This window comes from Hippopotamus amphibius, chromosome 17 (genome assembly GCF_030028045.1).
Source record: "Hippopotamus amphibius kiboko isolate mHipAmp2 chromosome 17, mHipAmp2.hap2, whole genome shotgun sequence".
Lineage (NCBI taxonomy): Eukaryota > Metazoa > Chordata > Mammalia > Artiodactyla > Hippopotamidae > Hippopotamus > Hippopotamus amphibius.
The window spans coordinates 7,866,132-7,889,276 of NC_080202.1; the positions used below are offsets into that span (position 1 = coordinate 7,866,132).

The following is a 23,145-nucleotide window of genomic DNA, read 5'->3' on the forward strand; positions in this document are numbered from 1 at the left end:
CGGCCCCGCCCCTGCAGGCAGCGGCGGGGGCCCGCGACTCCGCGGTGGAAGCCGGTCCCGCTGCGGGACACGCCGCCTGCGACAGGCAGAGGCGGTGGGGAGGCGCTCGACGGGGCTGCCGCGGCGGCCCGACGCCAGGGCGAGGCGCGTCCAGGCGGAACTCGGGGCTCCGGCTGCCGCACACCTGCCCCGCGGGCCGCACGGCCGAGGTGTCTGCGGGGTCCGCACCCGCCGCCCCGCGGGATTGCCGGGCGCCCGGCCAGCCTCAGCTGTCCATCTCCGCCCGAGCCAGCCAATCGTCGGCGACCGCCCCGGCCGCACCTCCCGGAACCTCTGACGGGCGTGCGGCTCAGCCTATGAGCTGGGGGTCTCGGCGGCCTGGGCCGGGAGCGGGAGCCAATGAACACCGTTTCAGGTGGGTGGAGGGCGCGGCCCTCGGGAAGGTAGCTTTGCTCTGGTTGCTAACGTCTTCCCTTGGAGATGGGCGCGCAAACGGACCAGTGGGTCTGGGGGAGGTGGTGACGGGCGTGGAGCTGGCCCAATGAGGGTGGGGGTGGGTGGGGCAGCCCGGAGGAGCAGTGCTAAAGGAGCCCGGCGGAGGCAGCGGTGGGTTTGGGACTGAGGCGCCGGATCTGTGGTCGCGGCCGGGGACGTGCGCTGGCGCCACCATCTTCGGCTGAAGGTGAGAGGTGCGGCTGCCCGGGTCCGAGCGCGGCGGCCGGGGGCCGGGGGCCTGTTTGTGGGGGAGGGGAGGACCCCTGGCTGGGGGCCTGGGCGGCCCTGGACGACAGGAACGGAGCCGAAGCGGGAGCTGGCGGAGACAGAAGGGGCTCTCGGCGGAGGGTTTGTGCTGCGGGGGCCGTAGATTCGTGCGAGGAAGGACCTTGGGGGGGGGGGTGGGTAACGGGACCCCACTGGGGGGGGGAGACCCCTGGAGGGGCGGGAAATGAGGTCCTCGAGAGTGGGACCGCTGAAGGGTTTAGGGCCTGGGTGTGCGGGAGGACGACCCCTGGGGGGCTGGGGATGGAGAGCTGCGGGTGGGCATGTGCGGACCTGGTACTCTGCGAGCGGGATCGGGGCGGGGGGCCTCGTGCCCCGGTGGGGGTCCCCGGGGGTCCCGCGAGCCTGTGCCTGCCTCCCAGGAGGGGAGGGAGTCCTGGGGCGCGCTGGAAAGCGCCATCCGGGTTGGGGGAGGGGGGGCACTGGACGGGGAGGGCCCCTGGGTGGGTTGCTGGGTGGGTTGCGCCGGCTCCGGCATCCCGAGCGCGGTGAGGGGTTCGCCGAGGGCTCGGAAGGCGGGCGGCGCGCCGGGACCTGCGGGGTGGCGGGACCGGAGGGCAGGGCTGCGCACGGCCGGGGAAGCGCGCGGCGGGTGAGGGTCTGAGCCCGGCCGCCGGCTTGGGGAGGGTCGGTCTCCGCTGGTCCGGGGAGAGCGGGGCGGGAGGGGGGCGTCCTACCAGGCGCTCTGGGGCCCGGGGGTGGACGTCCGGCCAGGCCCGGGCGGTTTGGGGGGGCGAGGCGGGAAATGTGGCGGGGGCGCGCTGCAGCAGGGCGGCCGGGGGGAGGGTCAGCTCTCGCCTCGGGCTCCCTTTATTGTGTAAGTGATCTGGGCATGGCTCGCCGCGGAGTCTCTTCCTGGCCTTCTGCAGTTGGGGGGGGGGGGTCACACCCTGATCCCATAAAATCGGCCTGGAATGGGGTCGGAGGGAAGTTGAAGGCGCGCAGTCCCGGCGTCCGCGGGGGCTTTGTGGGCCTGCGGTGGGCGGATGCGGCCCGGGGACCGGCGGGGCCCCCAGCCTGGCCTGCCTGGGAACTAGGGCCTTGGGAAGGAGGTTGGCGACTCGGTGGGTCTGAGCTCAGATGGTGAGTTTGGGGTAACGTGGCCTCTGCCTGTGACCGTTATCTCTGTTCCTTAGGGCCTCTGCAGCTCCCTTCAAGATCACTGCGGCTGATGGAAGGGGGTGGGGTGGGATGGGGTGGGGTAGGGGAAGGCAGGCGGGGTAGATCCCGACTGCAAATGAAACAAAGACTGCTGTTTTCGCTGGATAATATAATACCAAATATAATACTTCAGCTTTGCTGAGACTTTTGTTTTTTAACATTGAAACTGAGGATTTTTTGAGTCAAGCTTAATTTTTCTTGATAGTATCTCACTCTGGAAAACTTTAATCTATTTATTGTTTCATTTCCTTCATCAATCCGCCTTGATTAATTGCCCTTTCAGTTCCATGCGTTTGATGTTTAAGTATGCCCTGTCTGTCAGGGATTCTGGAAAAGTGGCCATTTTATGCCTCTCCTTACTTCTGCATCTTAAATTCAGTTCTTCCCCGTCCTTATCTGGAGAAAGCATATGGTGTAATTGTGCGATATAGCACCAGCTTTTGCAGCAAAGGGATGTGACCTCGAGAGCTTGGCTTTTTATTTGGGCTCCTTAGGGAAATCATTTCAGTGAAGACAGGCTGGGTGGAAGGTGAGATGGAGGAAATTTTGAAGGGCACGTTGTACGGTGAAAGACTATAGGCTTCAGCGGCTTATGTACTTTGTTGTCATATAGGAAGAATAAAAATTCCTGATGTTGGCTCCACGTTTCAGAAACATTTAACACGGTGTAAAGATATTCGCAGAGGTGGCTTGGGCCATGAATAGCAATAGTGTCCTTTTGCACTTAGTTTGTATTTCTGCTCATTTGGTTAAACAGAATTTTAATAAATGAACAGACTTGCAGGTCTCTGTAGTGTCAGTGACCTCAGTGGTAGCGAGGTTGGGACAAATTGGGACAGTTTTGTTTTAGTTTAATCTGTCTTAGAGAGATGCGCTATCATGGGTCACTTACCCATCATTTTTGTTTGGCTTTTTATATGCAGGATATTCATACAATTGTTTTCCTGTGCCTATACCTATAGTAGGTGCTGGGAGGCAGTTTGCTGGGTGGTATTTCATTAACAGTAGAACATGGCCTCGGGGATGGAGCCCCAGGGGTGTGTGTCTAAAAACCAATGAAGGAGATGGGGCTTTGGCTCTGTAGGGGGCTAATTTGTGCACAGATAAATGATTTAACTATAATTAGGCAGTCATTTCAGATGACATCAAGAACCTTCAGAGTCTGTCTGTTGCAAAGAGGTTCCTATTTATTCCTTTTTTTCCCCAACATAGGTAGTTTTTTCTGTAAAATAGAAAGCCTTTGCCAGATGGTGCCAGTATGTTCATTGGCTGAGCCTGTACTCCTTTTTTTCTTTTTTCCTTTTGGCAGCTTGTGGGATCTTAGCTCCCCTACCGGGGAGCGAACCTAGGCCCCCACAGTGGAAGCGCAGAGTCCTGACCACTGGACCGCCAGGGAAGCCCTGAGCCTGTACTCTTTTTTTTTTTTTTTTTTTTTTGAGCCTGTACTCTTGAAGCCATAATTGATAATTGATGGAGAGGCAGTGTACTACATGCCCTTCAGATTTTTCTCCTTCTCACCTCCCATCCTTGCAGCACATGCTCTGGAGCTGAGCTCTGAGTTTGCTCCCAGCTCTGCTCCTTGTTAGCTCTGTGACCTCCGGCCCGTATCTGGCTTTCTCTGATCCTGGGTTCCTCACCTGTAACATGAAGATACTAATAGTACCTACCTCCTAGGGCTGTTGTGAGGATTAAGAGTTGATATATACGTAAACTGCTTAGACTAGTGCCTGGCCATAATTAGTGATATATAACAACAGTATTTGCTGTTTTCACAATTCTAGTATTATCCTTTCTGCAAGGCAAAGCATTTGGGAGTAGTTTCCCTATTAAATACCAGCATTATCAAGATTGGGTACCAAATGTACAATGGAGTGAAAAAGAAAATACAGCATATTTGGCAACCCCAAGTGAAGAGTTAAGATGAACAAAATATCTTTGCTGGCCTCAGGGACTCAACTAAACAAGGATTTGAGCACCTACTACCTGCCGAGTCCTCTGGTGCAGAGGCAAGGGAGGGAGAGAAGAATGCCAGAAGAGCAGCAAAAAATGTTAGGAGAAGGAGAAGGATTAAATTGCCAGGTTGACTTGAAAAGAACGTCTGAAAGGGTGGCATTTGGGTCAAGATTTGAAGGAATGGTAGGCTTTTGGTGTTGGAGGAGAAGCTGAAGCTTACTCTGAGGGTTGGGACCATTCGTGTAATATTGATCAGTAGGTATATAGATGCCCTCCTGAGGACCAGAGGGTAAGCTCATCTTATAGCAAGGACAGGAAACCATCTGCGCAGTGTTTAGTTAGTTGTAGAAAACTCTGGAAAAGTAAAAGGTAGTAGTTTGTAACCCCCCTACCCAGTGAAGACCCAATGACTATTTGTTCCTTTTAAAACAAAAACAGACAAATAAAAAAATATATAATTTTCCCCCACAAAATTGGGAGCATATTGTAATTACACTTTTGTGATCTATTGGGTTTTTTTCTTAAATTATAGGTGTTTCCCCACCTAGAAAAAGATCATACTGATAAATTTAAAAATGTGTTGATTTGATCAAATAATTTTTTAAGCTCTTTATTGGAATATAATTGCTTTACACTTTTGTACGATCAAATAATTTTTAAATCCATAATTTACTTAAAAAAAGAAAAAAGAAAAAAGACCTGCCCTAGAAATGACCTGTTAAGTTACTCCTAATTTATAGTCACTTGCTAAATCTAAGCGTATAATTACATGCGCAACGTAAAATGAAAGAAGTGTGTGTTTACCTACAGGCAGCAAGACGGTTTCCGGAGCGTTGTATGGGGTATACAGTTTATACCTAATAAGAGTAAAAGTAACTTGTTATCATATTTTATTCTAGTTGGATATTTTCCCTTTTAAGAGACTGTCCTTCTTAAGGCAGAGTGTGTGTCCCATTGTCTGTATCCACATTCGTCCGGGATGATTCCCACTTCAGTGCCATCCTCTTCCTAGCAGTGGGTAGTGTGTGTAGGTTGGTTAGGCAGAAGACTTGTTACCAGTCTGATTAGTGCAGCGCGGAGAGGCGATGCGGTTTTGAAGCCATTCTTCAGAACGTACTGATGCCTGTGTGCATGCGTATTTTCTCTCTTGCCGTCTCCCACGTGGATGCCTAAGAAGGCGACTGCGAGTTTAGTTAGAAAGCATGTTAGCAGTTCTGTCGGTAGAAGTTTTAATGTTACATGTTTTGTGATTTTTGTTTGTTTTATTCTGTCTTGTGATTTTTGCTTTATCCAAGTGTATACTCCCTAAAATGTTAGCATATCCTTACCTCAGGTTATTAGTCTAAAACATTGCTTTTCAACCTTTTTTTCTACCCCAAATACCTGGTAGTAACAGTGGTTCGCCATGGTAACCAGAGAACTGTGGAGCAGTGGTTCTCAAAGTATGGTCCCAGGACCAGCATTTTCAGCAATGTCTGGGAATTTGTTAGAAATGCAAATCATCAGGTCCTCCACCCCAGAAACTCAGGGAATGGGGCTCTGCAGTCTGTAGTTTAATAAGCTCTTTAGGTGGTGCTGACGCACGTGCCAGAAGTTGGAGAACCATGCTCCCGGGCGTGAGTGTTTGTAATCCTTTATGTTGTAACAACTAGTTTCTGAAGAACCTTAGCTATTTGATTCTAGTACATTCTTTCTGGGGCTGAAAGGGCTAGTATCTTGCACCCACTATTAGTGTTGAATCTTTTAGGACAAAGATAGATCCCTTTAAGAACCAGAAGAAAGTTATGAGTGTTCCCCGCAGAAAAGCACAGATATACAAAAAAATTGTACAGTGTTTCTAGACCATTTCAGTGATTTCATGGAGCTTGAACTTTGTCTGACTCGAGGTTAAGAACCTCTTGGCGACTTTGGACACCTTTTTGATTTCCCTTGCAGCCTTCCATCCTCTTGTCTACGAGTAACCCCCTTATTTTGGGGAGAGGGGAAAATTGGGAGGGTTTGATGGAGCAAGAGGAGTCACTCACTTGCCTCTTGCGTTGATTTGAATGAGATATGTAATAACCTGCAATCTGGAGTAATAACAAAAGGGTTTAATGATGGTGTTGGATTCCAGAAAGATGCTGTCAGGCAGGAATGATGAGTCACATCAGAAAGGTGAGTGACGAATGTGAAATTCTGTCATTTGATCGCACAAGTGTAAGAGGACAAGTAGCTTTGAGGACCGTGTGTGGAGCTTTCGCTGACAGCTCCTTGTGAGCCGGCAGTAAACGAGGGCTCAGTAAACCACTCAGGTCTTGAGATACTTTCATTATAAAAGTCACAGAAACAGTGCTTTCCCCAGTGTGGCCTAAGGTGTGAGCAGTTCCTTTTCGTTCTTCACTGGTTAGACTGTCTGGAATATTTTGTTTGCTTCCAGGCCCCACACGCTAAAGGGGCGTAACACGTGGAGCCTGTTTAGAGGCAGAATCCAGAGTGGAGGGGTGAGTCCCGCGGAAGGACGGAATGCAGGAGAGGAGCGGAGGGTGGCAGCTGCAGGCCTGGGAGTGGAGACCTGAACAACCCCCATCACATACTTGAAAGGCTGGGTGTGACGTCACCTTACGCTCATCCTCTGTGGCCTCACGTGATCCCACGGAGACCACGTGGGCCATAGAGAAGCTGCAGGGGGCTGGCTTGGGGTGATTGTAAGGAAGAACGTTGAGTCTGTCGTCTGAAGGTAGAATGGGAGGCCCGTTCTAGACCTGAAGGTTTGCTCTGCTGGCAGCCACTGTGCGTTTCTGTAGCTACATCCTCGTGGTCACACTAATTCCAGCACCACTCCATGGGCCTTTTATCGTGAATCTCTGTTTTCTTTTTCTTCCTTTTCCTTTCCCTTCTTAACTCCCTATTTAATTTGTGGCGAGGGTGAAATAGGAGATGAAGAGGAAACAAGGGTCAAGCTGGAACTTTGCTTTTCCCTCCTGCCTGTCTTCCAGCCCTCAGTGACTGAGGCTACATCTTAAGTGGTCCTCAGATGACCAGAGTCATCATTTGTGGTCACCCCTGAAATTTACCTTGGAAACCGAGTTAGTGCAGCCATGGAGAGGGTTACCCCAGCTCCTTCACTCAAAGTTCATGCTTTCTGTTTACCAAAGCTTTTGTTTTAAGTTTCTTAGAAGAGTAAAATTTGTGAACTATAGTATATTTTTAAACATCTGACTTTGTCCTCCTCCTCTTCTCTTAGAGGTGATCGCTCTGGGATCCTCCTGTTTACAATGGCACAGAGAACTGGACTTGAAGATCCAGAGAGGTATCTCTTTGTGGACAGGGCGGTCATCTACAACCCTGCCACTCAGGCTGATTGGACGGCAAAAAAGCTTGTGTGGATTCCATCAGAACGCCATGGTTTCGAGGCAGCTAGTATCAAAGAAGAGCGGGGAGATGAAGTTATGGTGGAGTTGGCGGAGAACGGCAAGAAAGCAATGGTCAACAAAGATGATATTCAGAAGATGAACCCACCTAAGTTTTCCAAGGTGGAGGATATGGCAGAATTGACATGCTTGAATGAAGCTTCTGTTTTACATAATCTGAAGGATCGTTACTATTCAGGACTTATCTACGTAAGTATGCCCGCTAAATAGTCATGTGAAGTGGTGACTGGGAATTAATGGAGATTATACATGCTGTCCTGATCAGTGGGGGTACTCACACTCTCTGTTTAACACGACTGTTTCTATTAAAGATAGAAAGATTGTCCCTTGCTTACCCAAGTCTTGCTTTGCTTTAAATCTTAACACATAATTTTAAATAATCCAATCTGCAATTAAATATGTTAAAATGGTATTTGAGACTTTTGTGTAGTGGTGCTCTAGAGCCTAGTAAGATGGGGGAGAGCGGGTGGCAGAAAGACCAGGGAGTTTAATATGGTAATAAGAGTTGCATGAATCGTAGGATACAGACCGCAAATTGGTAGGAAATCCAGTGTGTATCCAGGGGTATAAAGTGGCAGGGCTGCAAGCCTAGAGGTTTCAGTGAAGAGCGAGACCAAGGTCATTGGGTACAGGGAAGTGGGAAAGCTGAATGCTGAGGTTTTCAAGAGGAAACAGTTGAGGGTGAGATTGAGGCTGGGGTTGTCCTGTGGTTAGCAGTTGACACATATGTCGCAGTCACTGATGATGTTGCTGACCATACAGAAGTTCCCGAAAATAATACGGGATAAGGTTGAGAGGGAGGTGCAAGCCGGATACGGGAAGAATTGGGAATGCCGAAAGAGGCTTGAAGGGATGGCAGACATGAGTGGCAATGATTTAAAGAAGGCAGGGTGATTAGCAGCAACATGGATGGACCTAGAGATTATCATACCGAGTGAAGTGAGTCAGAAAGAGAAAGACGAATACCACATGATATCACTTATATGTGGAATCTGAAATATGACACAGATAAACTTATCTACGAAACAGAAACAGACTCCCATACATAGAGAACAGACCAATAGTTGCCAAGGGGGAGTGGGGGGTGGGGGGAGGGAGGGATTGGGAGTGTGGGATTAGTAGATGCAAACTGTTATATATAGGATGGATAAACAACAGGGTCCTACTGTACAGCACAGGGGACTATATTCAGTATCCTGTGATAAACCGTAATGGAAAAGAATATGAAAGAGGATGTATATATATATACATGTATAACTGAATCACTTTGCTGTACAGTGGCAATTATCACATTGTAAATCAACTACGCTTCAATAAAATAAATTTAAAAAATAAAGAAAGTGGGGTGGATAGAAGGCAGATTTGGGATGAAGAGAAGTAGAGAGAGGTTGACAGTGTAATGGTCTGGATTTGGAAAAGAGAAGTTGACTTAGGTAAAGGGTGTGCTGCTGATGTTCATGCGTACTTCAGAACTTCAGCAAAGCAGAGGTCGTTTTCCCATAGAATTAGTGTATTTAGTGGATGTTTACTGAGCACCTGCTATGTTCTAGGTGCTAGGGAGAGTGTGGGGAACAGGCTGGGCCAAATCCCTGCGTTCATGGTACGTGCTTGAACAGGATTATGGGATGGCTTTCCCTAGCAGTCAGGAAAGGGCTCTTTGAGAAGGTAGCATCTGAGCTGGAACCTGACTGACAGGAGGGAGCTACCGTGAGAACATCTGAGAATGAGTAGTTCATTCATGACCTTTGCCAAAGTAGTTTGAATCAAGCCTGATGGTCTCTTATTTTATTTTTTTCTCTGTGAGTTAGGATGCAAAGTAAGAGAGTAAGAGGCACCAGGGTTGGGAAGGTGGCTTGAGGAGAACGGGTAAGGTTTGGAAAGGGGAGGAAGACAAGGATAAGAGAACAATTGGAGAGCAGCATTGGGAGCCCCGCTGGGACTGAACAACACAACGTGTAAGGTGGCCGCATTTTTGTCTGGAGAGGAGCGTGGAGAGAGGGGCTGAGAAAACTGGGAAATTAAGAGATTGTGGTCAGATCATAATGTCGACATCTGAGATTTGAGAGGTGGATCAATTTTGAATGATATGTGGTGCAGTGAATTGTGAAGGGCTGGAAATGTGATGACACAACCAAAGAGCGGTGGAGCACTGCACTGTGGAGGGGAGCCTGTCTTCTCCTTGATACCCATTCCCTCTTCCCCAGCCCTTGAGGGCTGCTGCACAGAGGAGAGAGGAAGGAAAAAAAGGGGAAGGAGGCTGTGGGTAAAAGGGAAGGATGAAGGAAAAGACAGTTTGGTCTGTTTGTAGCTATTCCTCATGATAATTCTAAGACTTTGCAAGTATCTTTTGTTGAGTTTGATTTTTTTTGTTTTTTTTGTTTTTGTTTTCCAGCTTAACTAAGGGATAACATGAATGAATTTTTGAGTTTCTTTTCAAAGCAGGGTCCCCTGATCTTTACAGAAGGAGAATCTGAGTTTTTTCTTGGCAGTGCTAAAGTCATAGCTGCGGTGAGGGTTTGGAAGGATCATACCTTCAAGTAGAGGGGTGGAGAGAGGGTTCCTACGGAGGATTCATGTTGGAGTGCTCGACTTTAAAGAAACCTACTAAGAGAGTGGGGCTGTAGACGGCCATGGCTGCTAAGCATTGAGTGAAAGGTGTGCTGGGCTTTGCAATTTCCCAGGCAGTTGAAATTGATCAGATGAGGTACCATGATATAGACACTACAATAACTTGGACAGGACCTTTGGGACATATTTCTATAGATAAGATATAACGTATGTTCATTTAAGCAAGTTAGGTTACTAACAGGTTTGGTTATGTTATTTCCTTATTTTTTCTTTGGGTTTAATCTCCCCAACATCCAGCTGCTCAGGTCATTAATTTTCATCTTCTTTCCTGATAAAACCACTTAAAAACTGCAAATGTCTTCTCTACTACTTCCTAGCTTACCTCACACATTTTGACATGTAGTATTTTTATCATTCAGTTCTAAATATTTTCTAACATCTATTATTTCTTATTTAACCTATGAATCACTTAAAAGTATACTTTTAAAATTCCTAAATGTTGGTTTTCAAGTTATCTTGGTGTTACTGATTTTTAAATTCATTGCATTTTAGTCAAAGAATATAGCCCCTATAATAACAGTCCTTGTTTTTGTTGAGACTTGCTTCATGTAGCATATCCTCAGTTTTTACGAGAGTGTATTCTGTTATTGTTGGGTGTGGAGTTTTATATGTGGCCATTAGACAGAGCTTTTAAATCATGTTTAAACTTTACTGGTTTTTTTCTTCTTGGTCTGTTGATTATGGAGACATGTCTTAAAATCTCCCAGTGTGTTTTACCTGAGTATGAATTCCTTAACAATGCAGTTTAGTTTTGCCTATTATTAATTTTTATATGAATATATCTCATAATGCATACCTTTTTTGTGTCAGTATTTCTGCTCAGCATTACATTTTTAAGTTTCACCCATATTACTTTGTGTTGAGGTGATTCAGTAGTTCTCAAAGGGTACGCTACAAATTCCTAGGGTTTCTTTAAGACCCTTTCATGGAATCCTCGAGGTCAAAACTATTTTCATGATAATTGAAGACTTTATTTCCCCTTTCACTGTTGACATTGGTACTGGTGGTGGAAAAGCAGTGGGGAGGAAAGCTGCTGACACCCTGTTGTGGATAAAGGCAGTGACCCCAAACTGTACTGGTGGTCATGCTAGTCTGGTTTTGCTCAAGAATGTCCTTGATGAAGCAGGAGGAATGATTGAGTTTATTAAATTTCAGCTCTTGAGAACACATCCTTTTAATATTCTGTGTGATGAGATGAAACACACCTAAAGCACTTCTGCCTCGGACTGAACTAGGCCGGTCGCTTTGAAAAAAAGCACGTGTGTAGCAATTTGAGTTGCAAACTAAACTTGCTACTTTTTTAAAATAAAATACCATTTTTATTTAATAGCATGGCTGATAGATAAGCTATGGTTAATTCACACTGGGGGATTTGGCAGACATTTTCTTGAAAATGAACAAAGTGAGCCTGTCACTTTAAAGAAAACAATGGGATATATTTGTTGACAATGATAAAATTTGAGTTTTCGCGTGAAAATTAGAATTTTCATCTGCACTGTGAACTTGACAGCTTGTCAATACTTAAAACCTTCCTGATGAGATAGATGGTGATCTTAATGAATGTGATTTTTTAAAAATGTCATATAGTGTGAAATGTCATCATTTGGAAGACTTGCATAATTCATTGAACCAAAGTTTTCCAGATGATGTGTACATGATGTTACAAAATCATGCTTGGGTAAAAGATTCATTCAGCATACAGGCTTAGCCAGTTGATTTGATGTGTTTAACAGAGTATGAGAAGTTCATTGACAGGGTGTCAGATGCTACATTGCATCTAATCTTTAAGAAATTCTCACTTGTCAAGTTTTGGTGTAGTATCAAAGAGGAATATCTATAATTACATGAAAAAGCTGTTAAACTACTCCTCCCTTTTCCGGTTAAATATCACTGTAAGGCTGATTTTATGTATTTCAGTCGCAACAACATCACAATAGATTGAATGCTGAAACAACATTGTTTTCTATTAAGAAAAATTGAGTGTTTTCTGTTAGGCCAAACAATAAAAGATTTGTAAATATAGAACTGTGCCAGTCTTTTCACTTTTATTTTGGAAAACAAAAGTTATTTTTCATAAGAAATGTAGCTTATTGTTATTTTTGAATGAAGAAATACACCTTTAAAAACTATGTATGTATCTTTGCATATTTATATAAAAATATGTAAAACAAAACATCTTTGGGATCTTTAACAATTTCTAAGAGTGGTAAAGGGCCCTGAACTGTAAAAGTTTGAGTATTTCATTCCTTTTTGTGGAATGTAATGTTCCATTGTAAGATTTTTAACCCAATTTATTTGTCCTCTCAACTGTCTTTGGACATTTTTTTTTTTCTAGTTTGGGGCTGTTATTGCACAAACATTGCTTCAGTGCACAGTTTTGGACACGTCCTGGTGCACATAAGCACGGCTTTCTAAAAGATGTATAACTAGGAGTGGCATTTCTAGGTGATTTAGGACATGCATATCTTTAACTCATATCTTCAGCTTTTCTAGATAATGCCTAAGTTTGTCAGATTCCAGCAGGAAACAGAAGGCCTTCTAACTAGGTATTCTGTGAATTTAATAAGGGGACGATTTACAAACATGTGAATAGAGTTTAGAAAACAAATGCAGAAATGTTGCAGTATCCCAGCATTAGTGATGGCTGAGAGCCCTGGACCCACCTTGATCTCTAAAGGAGCAAAGAGCTGTTACCTCAACTGGGAGAGGATGCTGTGTGGCGAGGGCTTCCTGGTAGGAATTGTGGCCCCCTTTAGGGGGAAGCAAACAAATGGCAGGGAGGAGCCTGGGGGATAAACATCCTGACTTCAGTCTCCCCCCACCCTCAGTCTCCTGCTGCCTAACTCAGTTTGAAGCCAGAGGAGAAAGGAATTTTATGATCTATTTCTTAGGGTCAGCCTCAGTTCCATTTGGAATTGAACTTTGCATATGGTGTAAGGTAGGGGCAAGATTAATTTTTTTCCCCCAAACGGCTATTCAGTTGACCCAGTGGCACTTGCTGAAACCCAGCCCTCTCCCCACTGCTCTGAAGGGCCACCTTTGTCATAATCAGATGCTCATACATGTGTGCTGGGCTCCCTGCTCTGTTTCGTGGGTCTGTGTGCCTATCCTTGGGCTGATACCCCATCGTCTTGATTACACAGCTTTGTACTGTGGCCTGGTACCCGGTAAGGTAAGTTCTCGCATTTGTAACAATCCTCTTTAGGATTGTTTTGGTTGTTAGGTACTTTGCATGTCAGTATAGTTTTAGAACCCACCTGTCAGTTTTTCATACACACACAAAACCTTATTGGAATTTTTATTGGGTTTTTGCTGATTCTGTAGATCATTTTGGAGGAGAAATGACATCTTTACAATAGCTGTTCATCTAGTTCATTTATTTGGTTCTTAATTTTTCTCAATACGTTTTAGGGTATTTGGGTTTTTTTGAAGAGTCCGGGTACATCCTTTGTTGGATTTATTTTTTGTAGGATTTATTTTTAGGTGTTTTTTTTTTTTTTTTTAGTGCTATTTAAGTGGTGTTTTAAGTGTTGTTTTTAAATTGTTACCATTAGGTAGAAATACAGTTGCCATGTTTTTTTACAGTTAACTTTTGTATGCTGACTTCATACTCACCAACCTTACTGAGTTTATTTATTGATCATAATAGTTTAGCTGAAGAGTCTTTCGGATGTTGTATTGAACACACTCATGTTGTCTGCAAACAATGACAGTTTTATTTTTGCCTCTCCAATTCTCGTACATTGCTTTATTGCATTGTCCAGGAAGTTCAGCAAACCTTTGTTGAATAGTAATGGTTGTCGGAGGCATCTTTGTATCATTCCTGATGTCAGAGGGAAAGTTTTCAGTATTTCACTATTAGGAATGACTTGTTTTGTTTTGAATATTTTAGCAGATTCAGGGAAGTTTCCTTCTGTTCCTAGTTTTTATCCTGCATGGATGAATTTTTAAAAATACTGATTGGATATTTATCACATGTTTTTCCAGCTTCTGATCAGATGATAGTGTGATTTTATGGTTATTTTGTTATTGTGGTGAATTATATACTATGTTTTTTAGTATTGGACTAACCTGGCAAGAACGAAGTATTCTTTTTATATATTACTGGATTCCTAGATTCTGTTTGCTAGTATTTTGTTTAGAATTTTTGCATCTATATTCATAAGTGATATTGACTTGAAAATTTCCTTTCTTATGATGTCCTTGTCATATTTTGCTATCAGGATTACACTGGCTTTATAAAACGAATGAATCAGGGAATATTTTATCTTTGTATTTTCTCTGGAAGAGTTTGGATAGGATTGATGTTATTTCGTTTTAAAATAATGACATAGTTTCCTTTGTGGGGAAGTTTTTCTTTCATAGGTATAGAATTTTTCAGATTAAAAATTTTGGGTATCAGTTTTGATAATTGAGTTTTGTAAATTTTTAAGTTTATTGGCATAATGTTATTCATAATACTCTCTTTTTTCCTGTAGGATTGGCAGTGATGTTCTCTCTCATTCCTGATACTGATAATCAGCTCCACCCTTTTTAAAATGAGTCTCATCAGAGGTTTATCAATTTTACTAACCTCAGTCATGTCTTTTAATTACTTGAGCATATTATTGTCCACGATAACAATACAAGGCAATAAAAGTAGACTCACGGGGGACCCACATATTATCTCGGATTTTAGTCACAACTCTCACCTTATGTGGTAAATACTGTATGTAAGAAATCGTGAAATAAATTTGAGGCTCTGGATGACATCAAGCTCGTTCTAGAGTTTTGCTCGGGGCAGACAGTTAGATTGAGGGGGACGAGCACGTGTTGATCAGTCAGGGATTTATATCCTTCCCAACTGGGCTTTGGGCTGATCCATTTCTGGTATACTCTAAACTCTCAGTTGTAATAGTTAGGGTCCCAGCTGAACACCTGGGGTGTTTACCCACCTCCAGAGTGGCTTTTTTTTTTTTTTTTTTTAAAAAACAAGGTCTGTTGTGCCGTTGAATTTCCTGTAGTCTGGATTTTGTTGACTGCGTTCCTGTGGTGCCACGTGTATACTGGTGGGGGATGCAGAGGCTTGATCAGATTCAGATTCAGGAGGTACAGGGTGCCAGCTGCCTCTCACTTCGCAATGTTGAGATAGGTCAGTGGCTCAGTTTGGGCTTTGTCAGCCTGATTTGTGCTTTGGGAGTGTCTGCCCTCACTTAAGGGCTTTAGCTCCGGCCTTGGGTGCTGTCCTGACCCGTCATTTCATTAGGAAGCAAAATGGTGATGGTCTGATGTTATCATTCCGTCTGTGTTTTTTTGTTTATTTGTTTGTTTTTTGGCTGCGTTGGGTCTTCCTTGCTGCGTGTTGGTCTTTCTCTAGTTGCGGTGAGCGGGGGCCACAATTCGCTGTGATGTGGGAGCTTCTCATTGTTGCAGAGCACAGGCTCTAGGGCGCACAGGCTTCAGTAGTTGTGGCTTGTGAGCTCTAGAGCGCAGGCTCAGTAGTTGTGGCGCACGGGCTTAGTTGCCCCGCAGCATGTGGGATCTTCCCAGGCCAGGGATCGAACCCGTGTCCCCTGCACTGGCAGGCGGATGCCTAACCACTTTGCCACCAGGGAAGTCCCCCTTCTGTGTTTATTAGCTTGATGAATTCTTTTTTAACTCAGTGTGTATGACAGCTCCCCCCCAACCCCCACCGGCACACACAGTTTTCCTCATTTATTTTTGATTATTGTTTTTTTCACAGAATTTTGACCTTTTCTCTCACTAAGGAGCAGTGATTAATATTTTAGTTATCCTTTTCTCTGCTCTCTGTGTTCATCTTCCCTCGAAGTATTTTTTAAATTGGTTTTATTTTTGTACCTTCTTTTTCTTTTATTTACCTTTGTTTTATCTTTCCTTAAGAGTCCATGTTCTATTACATTCTGTTGCAACCATACATCTAAAGTTTTCTTTGAGGGTATTTTGTAGAGAGCGTCCAGAGGTCATTTCCCTCTGAATATTCTGGATAATGAGCTTCCCTTTATTACATGGGGTAGTTGTTATTTTTAAATACACGTGTGAATTTTATCTAGGTGTGGTGTTTGCAAACGGTGTGAGCGAATTATTCTTTCTTCTCTTCCTTTCCTTTTGGGGTGGAGGTCTAATTTCTTCTGAGAGCTATGGTTGGGGTTGAAGGTTTGTGTGATGCTCCCAGTTCAATCCCCTGTTCCTGATAGGAGACTGTTGTACCTGCTCCATTGCACTGACATCTGTACCTGCCTCTGCTTCATAATTCTCTAATCCTTCAAAGCTGTGAAGTAATAATGTATATACATGTCACTGCTTTCTTTTCTTTCTTTCTTCCTTCCTTTCTTCCTTTCTTTTCTTTTCTTTTCTTTTCTTTTCTTTTCTTTTCTTTTCTTTTCTTTTCTTTTCTTTTCTTTTCTTGTTGGCTGCATTGGGTCTTCATTGCTTGTGTGCGGGCTTTCTCTAGTTGCGGCGAGCAGGGGCTACTCTTCCTTGTAGTGTGCGGGTTCTCAGTGTGGTGGCTTCTCTTGTTGCGGAGCATGGGCTCTAGGCACGTGGGCCTCAGTAGTTGCAGCACATGAGCTCAGTAGTTGTGGTTCGAGGGCTCTAGAGCGTAGGCTCAGTAGTTGTGGCACACGGGTTTAGTTGCTTCGAGGCATGTGGGATCTTCGCAGAACGGGGATCAAACCTGTCTCTCCTGCATTGGCAGGCAGATTCTTAAGCACTGCACCACCAGGGAAGTCCCGTTTTTATTTTTTTAAGGATATATATGTATATATATTTTTTAATGTGGACCATTTTTAAAGTCTTTATTGAATTTGTTACAGTATTGCTTCTGTTTTATGTTTTGTTTTTTTTGGCTGAGAGACATGTGGGATCTTAGCTCCCTGACCAGGCATTGAACCCACACCCTCTGAATTGGAAGGCAAAGTCTTAACCACTGGACCACCAGGAAAGTCCCAACATATCCCTGCTTTCTTAAACCGAGGCCTGACCCTAAACGATGAGTAACATTTCGCAATACTGGACTGGAGATGGGCATCCCAGGCAGAGTGATCAGCATATGTAGAAGCCTGGAGACATAAAGCAGCATAGAGTGTTGGGAAAATTTCGATTATTTTTTTTTGTGGTAGTATTTTTGTATGTCTCTTTCAGGTAGAGTGTATAATAACTGTTACTTGGTGTCTTAAAGCCTTTGCAAGCTTCTTCTTCAAGGCTTTGCAGTTCTTCAAAATGTTCTCATGGCTGTAGGATTCCAGTGTTTCCAACTGTTCAACTAGACGTTCATTCTCCTGGGTTCCCTTGTTGTAGTGAATCTCCTTTTAACATGCCACAGTCTCAGTATGTTAAAAGGGGATTCATTATCTTTCCCCACAAATCAAATGGTTTTTCCTTTTCCATCTCTAAAGCATGACAACCTTGGAGTCCTCTTTAACCCCCGCCTTGAAATGGTTTTCTCTGTTCAGAGTCCTGAGTGCTGTCGAGTCTGCAGCCCGCTTTCTCCATGACTCATCCCTGCTCCGTTTTTGTCTTGCTTTTCTCTCCTGCAGGCCTGTTTCTGTGCCTGGAGATGTCTCCACCTTCTGCTTCCCACCTCTTGCCCCTTCATCCTTTTTTCCATATGGCCGCCAGGTTTATACTGTTTCAGGAAAACCTCTTTCCTTCCATCACTCTTCTCTCCTGAAACTCTGGTGCCTGATCACCTACAGAGGACAAAATCTGCCTGTCTAGGCTCTTTTCTCTCACCTTCCATGGAACAAACTGTTGTCAGCTAGACTGCCTTCACTCTGCCGCGGATTTACCCTGCTACCAAGTTTTACATTCTTACTATTTTAGTAGGAATTCCTTTATCTCTCCTTTTGACGTAATAGTCTTCCTTCCTTCCTTCCCTCCCTCTTCGCTGGGTCTTAGTTGCAGCCATGAGAACTCTTAGTTGCAGCATGCATGCAGGATCTAGTTCCCTGACCAGGGATGGAACCTGGGCCCCCTGCATTGGGAGCATGGATTCTTTACCACCGGACCACCAGGGAGGTCCCCTTGGCCTAATAGTCTTTAAAAAAGAACATCAAAGACCCTTTAGGTCTGGACTTTGTACCTGGTTGTACTGTTTCTGACAGGATGGCCATGCCTTCAGCGCCCAGGGTTTGTCATGTATTTCACTCCAGAGTTTCTCTGTTTATAAGACCTGTTCATCTTTCTCTTTTCGCACCGCTCTCTCTTTAGTGCCTTATGTTGTGTCTTGTTTATTTAGTGTGTCTTTATTGTCTTCATTCCTAGAGTGTATGTTTCTTGAGGGTGCTTAATATCTTGTTTGTGTCTTCAGATAATAATGAAGTTTAATTTGAACTTAAGGCCTCCAGAGAAATTATTTTAACAACACAGCACCCTTCTACCGTGTAACTTGGGGAAGACACAAGTGGTACAGTACTGGTTCAGTGATCAGTTATGCAGGACCCCAATGTTGAGCTAATTTTCGAGATAGAAGTTTAGCTCTCCAGTGTAGTATTCCCACTTAAACCTCTATTTCTGCTCCTCTTTGGCAAGCATAGGACACTGATGATTATTCAACCTTGTTTTTTGATGACTTGTTCATATTTGTGAGACTTACTCATCTCTGTAATCCTAGTCCTCAGAAAAGTCCCCAACACATGGTAGACACACAGGTTGGAATGTGTCACTGTCAGGATCTGGTACCATGCCACAGGTGCTATGGGATGTGAAACTAAATTTGCATATTTTAACTTCCTTGGAGTGTTTTTTGTTTTGTTTTTGTTTTTGTTTTTGCCAGTCTGTAATTATTTGCCTCTTACAAAAGAAAGTGAAGTGTACCTTCATGATAGAGCTATTATCTCATTTTTGAATAGAAAGTAGAGATTCATGGAGATGTGTAGTTATGATTTGTCAAATTTACTATGTATAAATTAAACTCAGTAGAAAATTAAAATGTTGATTTTGGTTGCTTAGATGTTAAAAGAGGAAGGAAATGGGTGGTTTGACAGCCCCAGGATGCTTTTGAAGTGAAGAAGAGATTGTAAAATTGTGATGAGTATACAGGCCTGTGAATATATCGATACTGAAGAACATTGAATTGTATAAATTAAATGGGTGTATTTTATGGTAGGCAAATTATATCTCAATAAAGCAGTTCCAAGAAACAAAACAAACAAACAAAAATTAAAATGTTGAGATTGTCTCTCCTTAATTTTCTCACCCTTAATGAAACCTCTGTTTTATTGTCTCTCATTGCCTTTTTGTCCTGTGGGTGGCAGAGAGAGCCTGGGCTAGTCGGTGGAAGGTGCCAGGCTGCTGGGTGGGAGGCCTGAGAGCCAACCCCGGTTCTCGGGGGTGTGATGCGGGACGTGAGAAAGCCAACGGCTGCAGACCCAGCCATCAGCCAGGGAGGGGCAAGTAATTACTGTGGCCTCGGGCAAGCAGGGACGGAGTCCATCTGGTCAGTTCAGAAATCAGGCAAACAGCCCACATCAGTGAGCTCAGGGCCGGGCCCTTGCTTGCCTTTGTCTTATTCGCGAGCGCTGATCTAGGTAGGAAGTGTGTTCCACATTCAAGCCTCCGCTGGGAGGGAAGCCGAGATAAAGGAGTACAGCTAGAGACGGGGCTCTGAGCGCTTCAGCTTTTTTTGGCTCCCTTTCTCCTTTCGGCATCGTTAACTGTGGCGTTGAGAATAGAGTGGTCTCGACAGTGGCCCCTGGTGGCCGCTGCCGAGGGTTTCAGCCTCGCTGAGCACAGCTGAGGTTAGAACCCCCTCCGTGGTCCCTGGGGAGCTGAGCACCACCGGTCCTCGGCCTTTTCTGGGGACCTCTTGCCTTTAGATTTAGAGTCACCCGCAGTAAAGGGTCTGCTTCCCAGTGTAGCTGAGGTGCCTTCAGCCCCGCCAGGACCAGAGCACCTGGCAGCAATCCTAACCACTCTTGTTTTTCCATAAATTCCAGAGTCATTTCTCAGAAATCATTCCGTGTGAATTAACAAACCCCGAAAGGCAAAAGTGCGCCTGCTATTAATTCTGAGTAGTGGTTACCTTACTGATGACAAAGGTTTTTATCTTCTAGACTAGTGGCTCTTCAAAAGTACTGAGGGCCCCCAAAGAGCTTTGGTTTATGTGTTATATTTAATATTTACTGTTTATTTCTAAAACATTTAATTTTAGAAATTAAAACAAAAGTTTTGAATATTAACTCATTTAAAAATAAACCTGTAAGTTGACATCAATTATTTTTATGAAAAAACCCCTGTATTTTCCAAAGCAGAAAAATTAGAAGAGTAAAAAAGTTTTACACTTAAAAAAAAAAGTCTTTTAATAATAACCTATCCAGATAATTGTGGGTATTCTTTTTTGATACTGTACCCAAATTTGGCCATCGGTATTTTTTAAAGGATATATTGCAACGTGGAATCTGAAACTACCTTAATGAACTTTTCATACCTCGTACACTCGTGAGAGAATGAGTGTGAAAAGGCAAATGACATGTTTGAATAATGACCCTGTGAAGCCATGAAGCATATGTTATTATTTCCATTTGACAGATGAGGGAATTGAATCTAGGAAAGTACTACTTAATAGACTGTCTGTGGGAGAACTGCTTGTGGTTTGGAATGCCCGTTATGGGCGAGATTTAATTTTAGGGATAGATTAATTGTGCAGATGATAAAGGTCCCCTGTTCAAAATTACTGTGTGGTTTATCTCCTGATCGGATCCTGTTGGTATATACAGTTGTTTGTTTTTAACACTGTATTTTATTTTTCTCTCTTCTAGACCTATTCTGGACTCTTCTGTGTAGTCATAAACCCTTACAAGAATCTTCCCATTTACTCTGAGAATATTATTGAAATGTACAGAGGGAAGAAGCGTCACGAGATGCCTCCACACATCTACGCCATATCTGAGTCTGCCTACAGATGCATGCTCCAAGGTAACCAGAAGTGTTAGGATACTGCTCAGACTCTGTTAGGTGTAATCTGGGTGTGTTTTTTTTTTTAATGTCTCAGTCTTTTCTACAGAGGGCTTTAAGGTATTTTAAAGATTAAAAAGAAATGTAATAGATGTTTATTGTAGAAAAATTATGAATTCTTAAGATTAGACTGGGCAATATGGCCATTTTCTTTAGGCATCTGGTAAGGATGCTTGTTGCTGCATAAATGCTTCATGGTGATTTTTCTGTTAAGCATCTAGTTTTTAGATACATTTGATCTCCACCACAAGCCAGTATGATCAAAGCTCTATCACATTAGGTTTTAAAACCAACAGGAAGGGCCGACGGGAAGTATAATGGAAAAGGTGGATGCATCATTAGGGAGAGAAAGATTATAAAAAATATTTCTTATATAAATGCATGAGAAAGGACACAACAAAAGTTAAACAGCATGTGTAGAGTTGGTGGATTTTGATTGTTTTCTTTTTGGATTTTGAATGAAATATAAATTTGAAGTCATTCGTTGGAATTATGGCTTCAGACACAATGGTTTATGGAGGAACTATTTTTTGAAAACTAGAATGGACGGTTTTGAGTGTGTTTTAACATTATTGCTCAACGAGACTGCATTTATTTTTTTCCTTTTAAATTTTTGAAAATTTTAATTTTATTGAAGTATAGTTTGATTTATAATGTGTTAATTTCTGGTGTACAGCAAAGTGATTCAGTTATACATATATATATATTCTTTTTTTAATTTTTGGCCGAGCCACGTGGCTTGTGGGATCTCAGTTCTCTGACCAGAGTTTGAACCTGGGCCCCAGCAGTGAAAGCGCCGAGTCCTCACCACTAGACCGCCAGGGAACTCCCCTATATATTCTTTTTCCTATTCTTTTCCATCATGGTTTATCACAGGATATCGAATATATTTTCTCTCTGTTATACAGTAGGACCTGTCAGCAAGACTGCATTTAAACGTGGGACTTCCTAGTGCTCTGTGAAATCTTCTGTAGTAACTCTCCCTCTCTCTCCTTTTATTTTTTAAAAAATGAATTCTGTAAAGTATAATAAGATCTACAAGTTTCTTCAGGAAACAGAGTCTGCTGCATCCACCTGTCATCAGATCTCAGGTCCTGGAAAGGCTGCCTGGTGCTGGGTCTGAAGGGTAGCGGGAGGGAGTTAACACCCCTTTCCTTCTCAGGTAGCATTTGGATGCTCCTTGTATACCAGGTCCTCGGAGGCAAACAGGAAGTGCTTCAGGACTAGAATAGTGGCATAGATGGGTAAGAAGAGGTTCAGAATCCAAAATGAGCTCAGGCTTTAAAAAAAAAAAAAGATTCAATTTAATAACCCTTTCTCAGATTCAGAGGCAAAGAATGTTAAGAAATGGCCATGACGGTGACAAATTGCAGTCAGATAATGGAGAAAGAAGAGTCATCAGCTTTTTGGTTTGTGTCTGAGTCTGTGTGTCTCCATTAAGAAGAATGATCTTTATGTGCAGAAAAGCATTTGTATGAACGAGCAAACTTTGCCTTATATGGGAGAAGAAATCGGCCAAAGGACACTCCTCCTCTGATTAAATCCATATTTCCTCGTTTAAACAGATACATCCTCACCACTGAGATTACTGACCCCCTTTCTTTGAAGTATTATATAGAGGGGGAGTTTCCAGAAGGCTGTGATGGGCTCACGTATCTAATTCTAATTTTTATAAAGGGGAAGAAGCTCCACACTTTTGAGCTTAATATACCTGCCAGGAAAGATTCTAGAATCTATTGGTAATAGTATAGAAACAGCCTGAAAATATTCCTCGTGTTACTTTAGGCTGAGTAGGAAGGGAAATACAGTAGACAGTGTTACCAGAGAATTAGGCCTTCTCCGTGGCATTCCATGATCTCGTGGCTGGATGCTGCGAAGTTGTGCCTGAGATGCTGATTAATGATTGAGGGTGGCCAGGCGTCGGGGTGTGGACAGAGGGGTTTGTGCCCTTTCCAACATTCTAATCAATATACTTAAAGGTGTAGGGTGCATGCCCGTAAAATTTATAGATGATTGGAAACTGGGAGGAAAAACAAACACATTTGATGAAAAGAAACAGAATTTTCAAAAGCTCTTGACAGGTTGAATGGTGAATCGACTCTAATAGAATAGTTAACAGGGATAAATGTTAATGCCCCACCGTGGGTTTCCAGACCAATTATATGAATACAGTGTGAGGAAGAAGTGGCTTACCACTACGTGGCGTTATTAATGTTACCATTAATGTGAGAGTGGCCCTGCACTGAGTATTATGGTGTGC

General features: G+C 43.6%; 1 protein-coding gene across 3 annotated transcripts in view; it reads left to right on the forward strand.

The window, feature by feature from the left end:
• Positions 1-574: 574 nt before the first annotated feature.
• MYH10 (myosin heavy chain 10) overlaps positions 575-23,145 on the forward strand; it is a 131,231-nt gene continuing 108,660 nt past the window's right edge. The window contains exons 1-3 of one of the 3 annotated variants that reach the window (XM_057717272.1): positions 575-682; positions 7,118-7,493; positions 20,690-20,846. In XM_057717272.1, coding sequence (XP_057573255.1) covers positions 7,149-7,493; positions 20,690-20,846 — 502 coding nt within the window. In that variant the 5' untranslated portion in view covers positions 575-682; positions 7,118-7,148. Of the gene's footprint in view, positions 683-1,790; positions 1,864-7,117; positions 7,494-20,689; positions 20,847-23,145 lie in introns of those variants that run through there. The other 2 variants (XM_057717271.1, XM_057717273.1) reach the window with 2 other exon arrangements.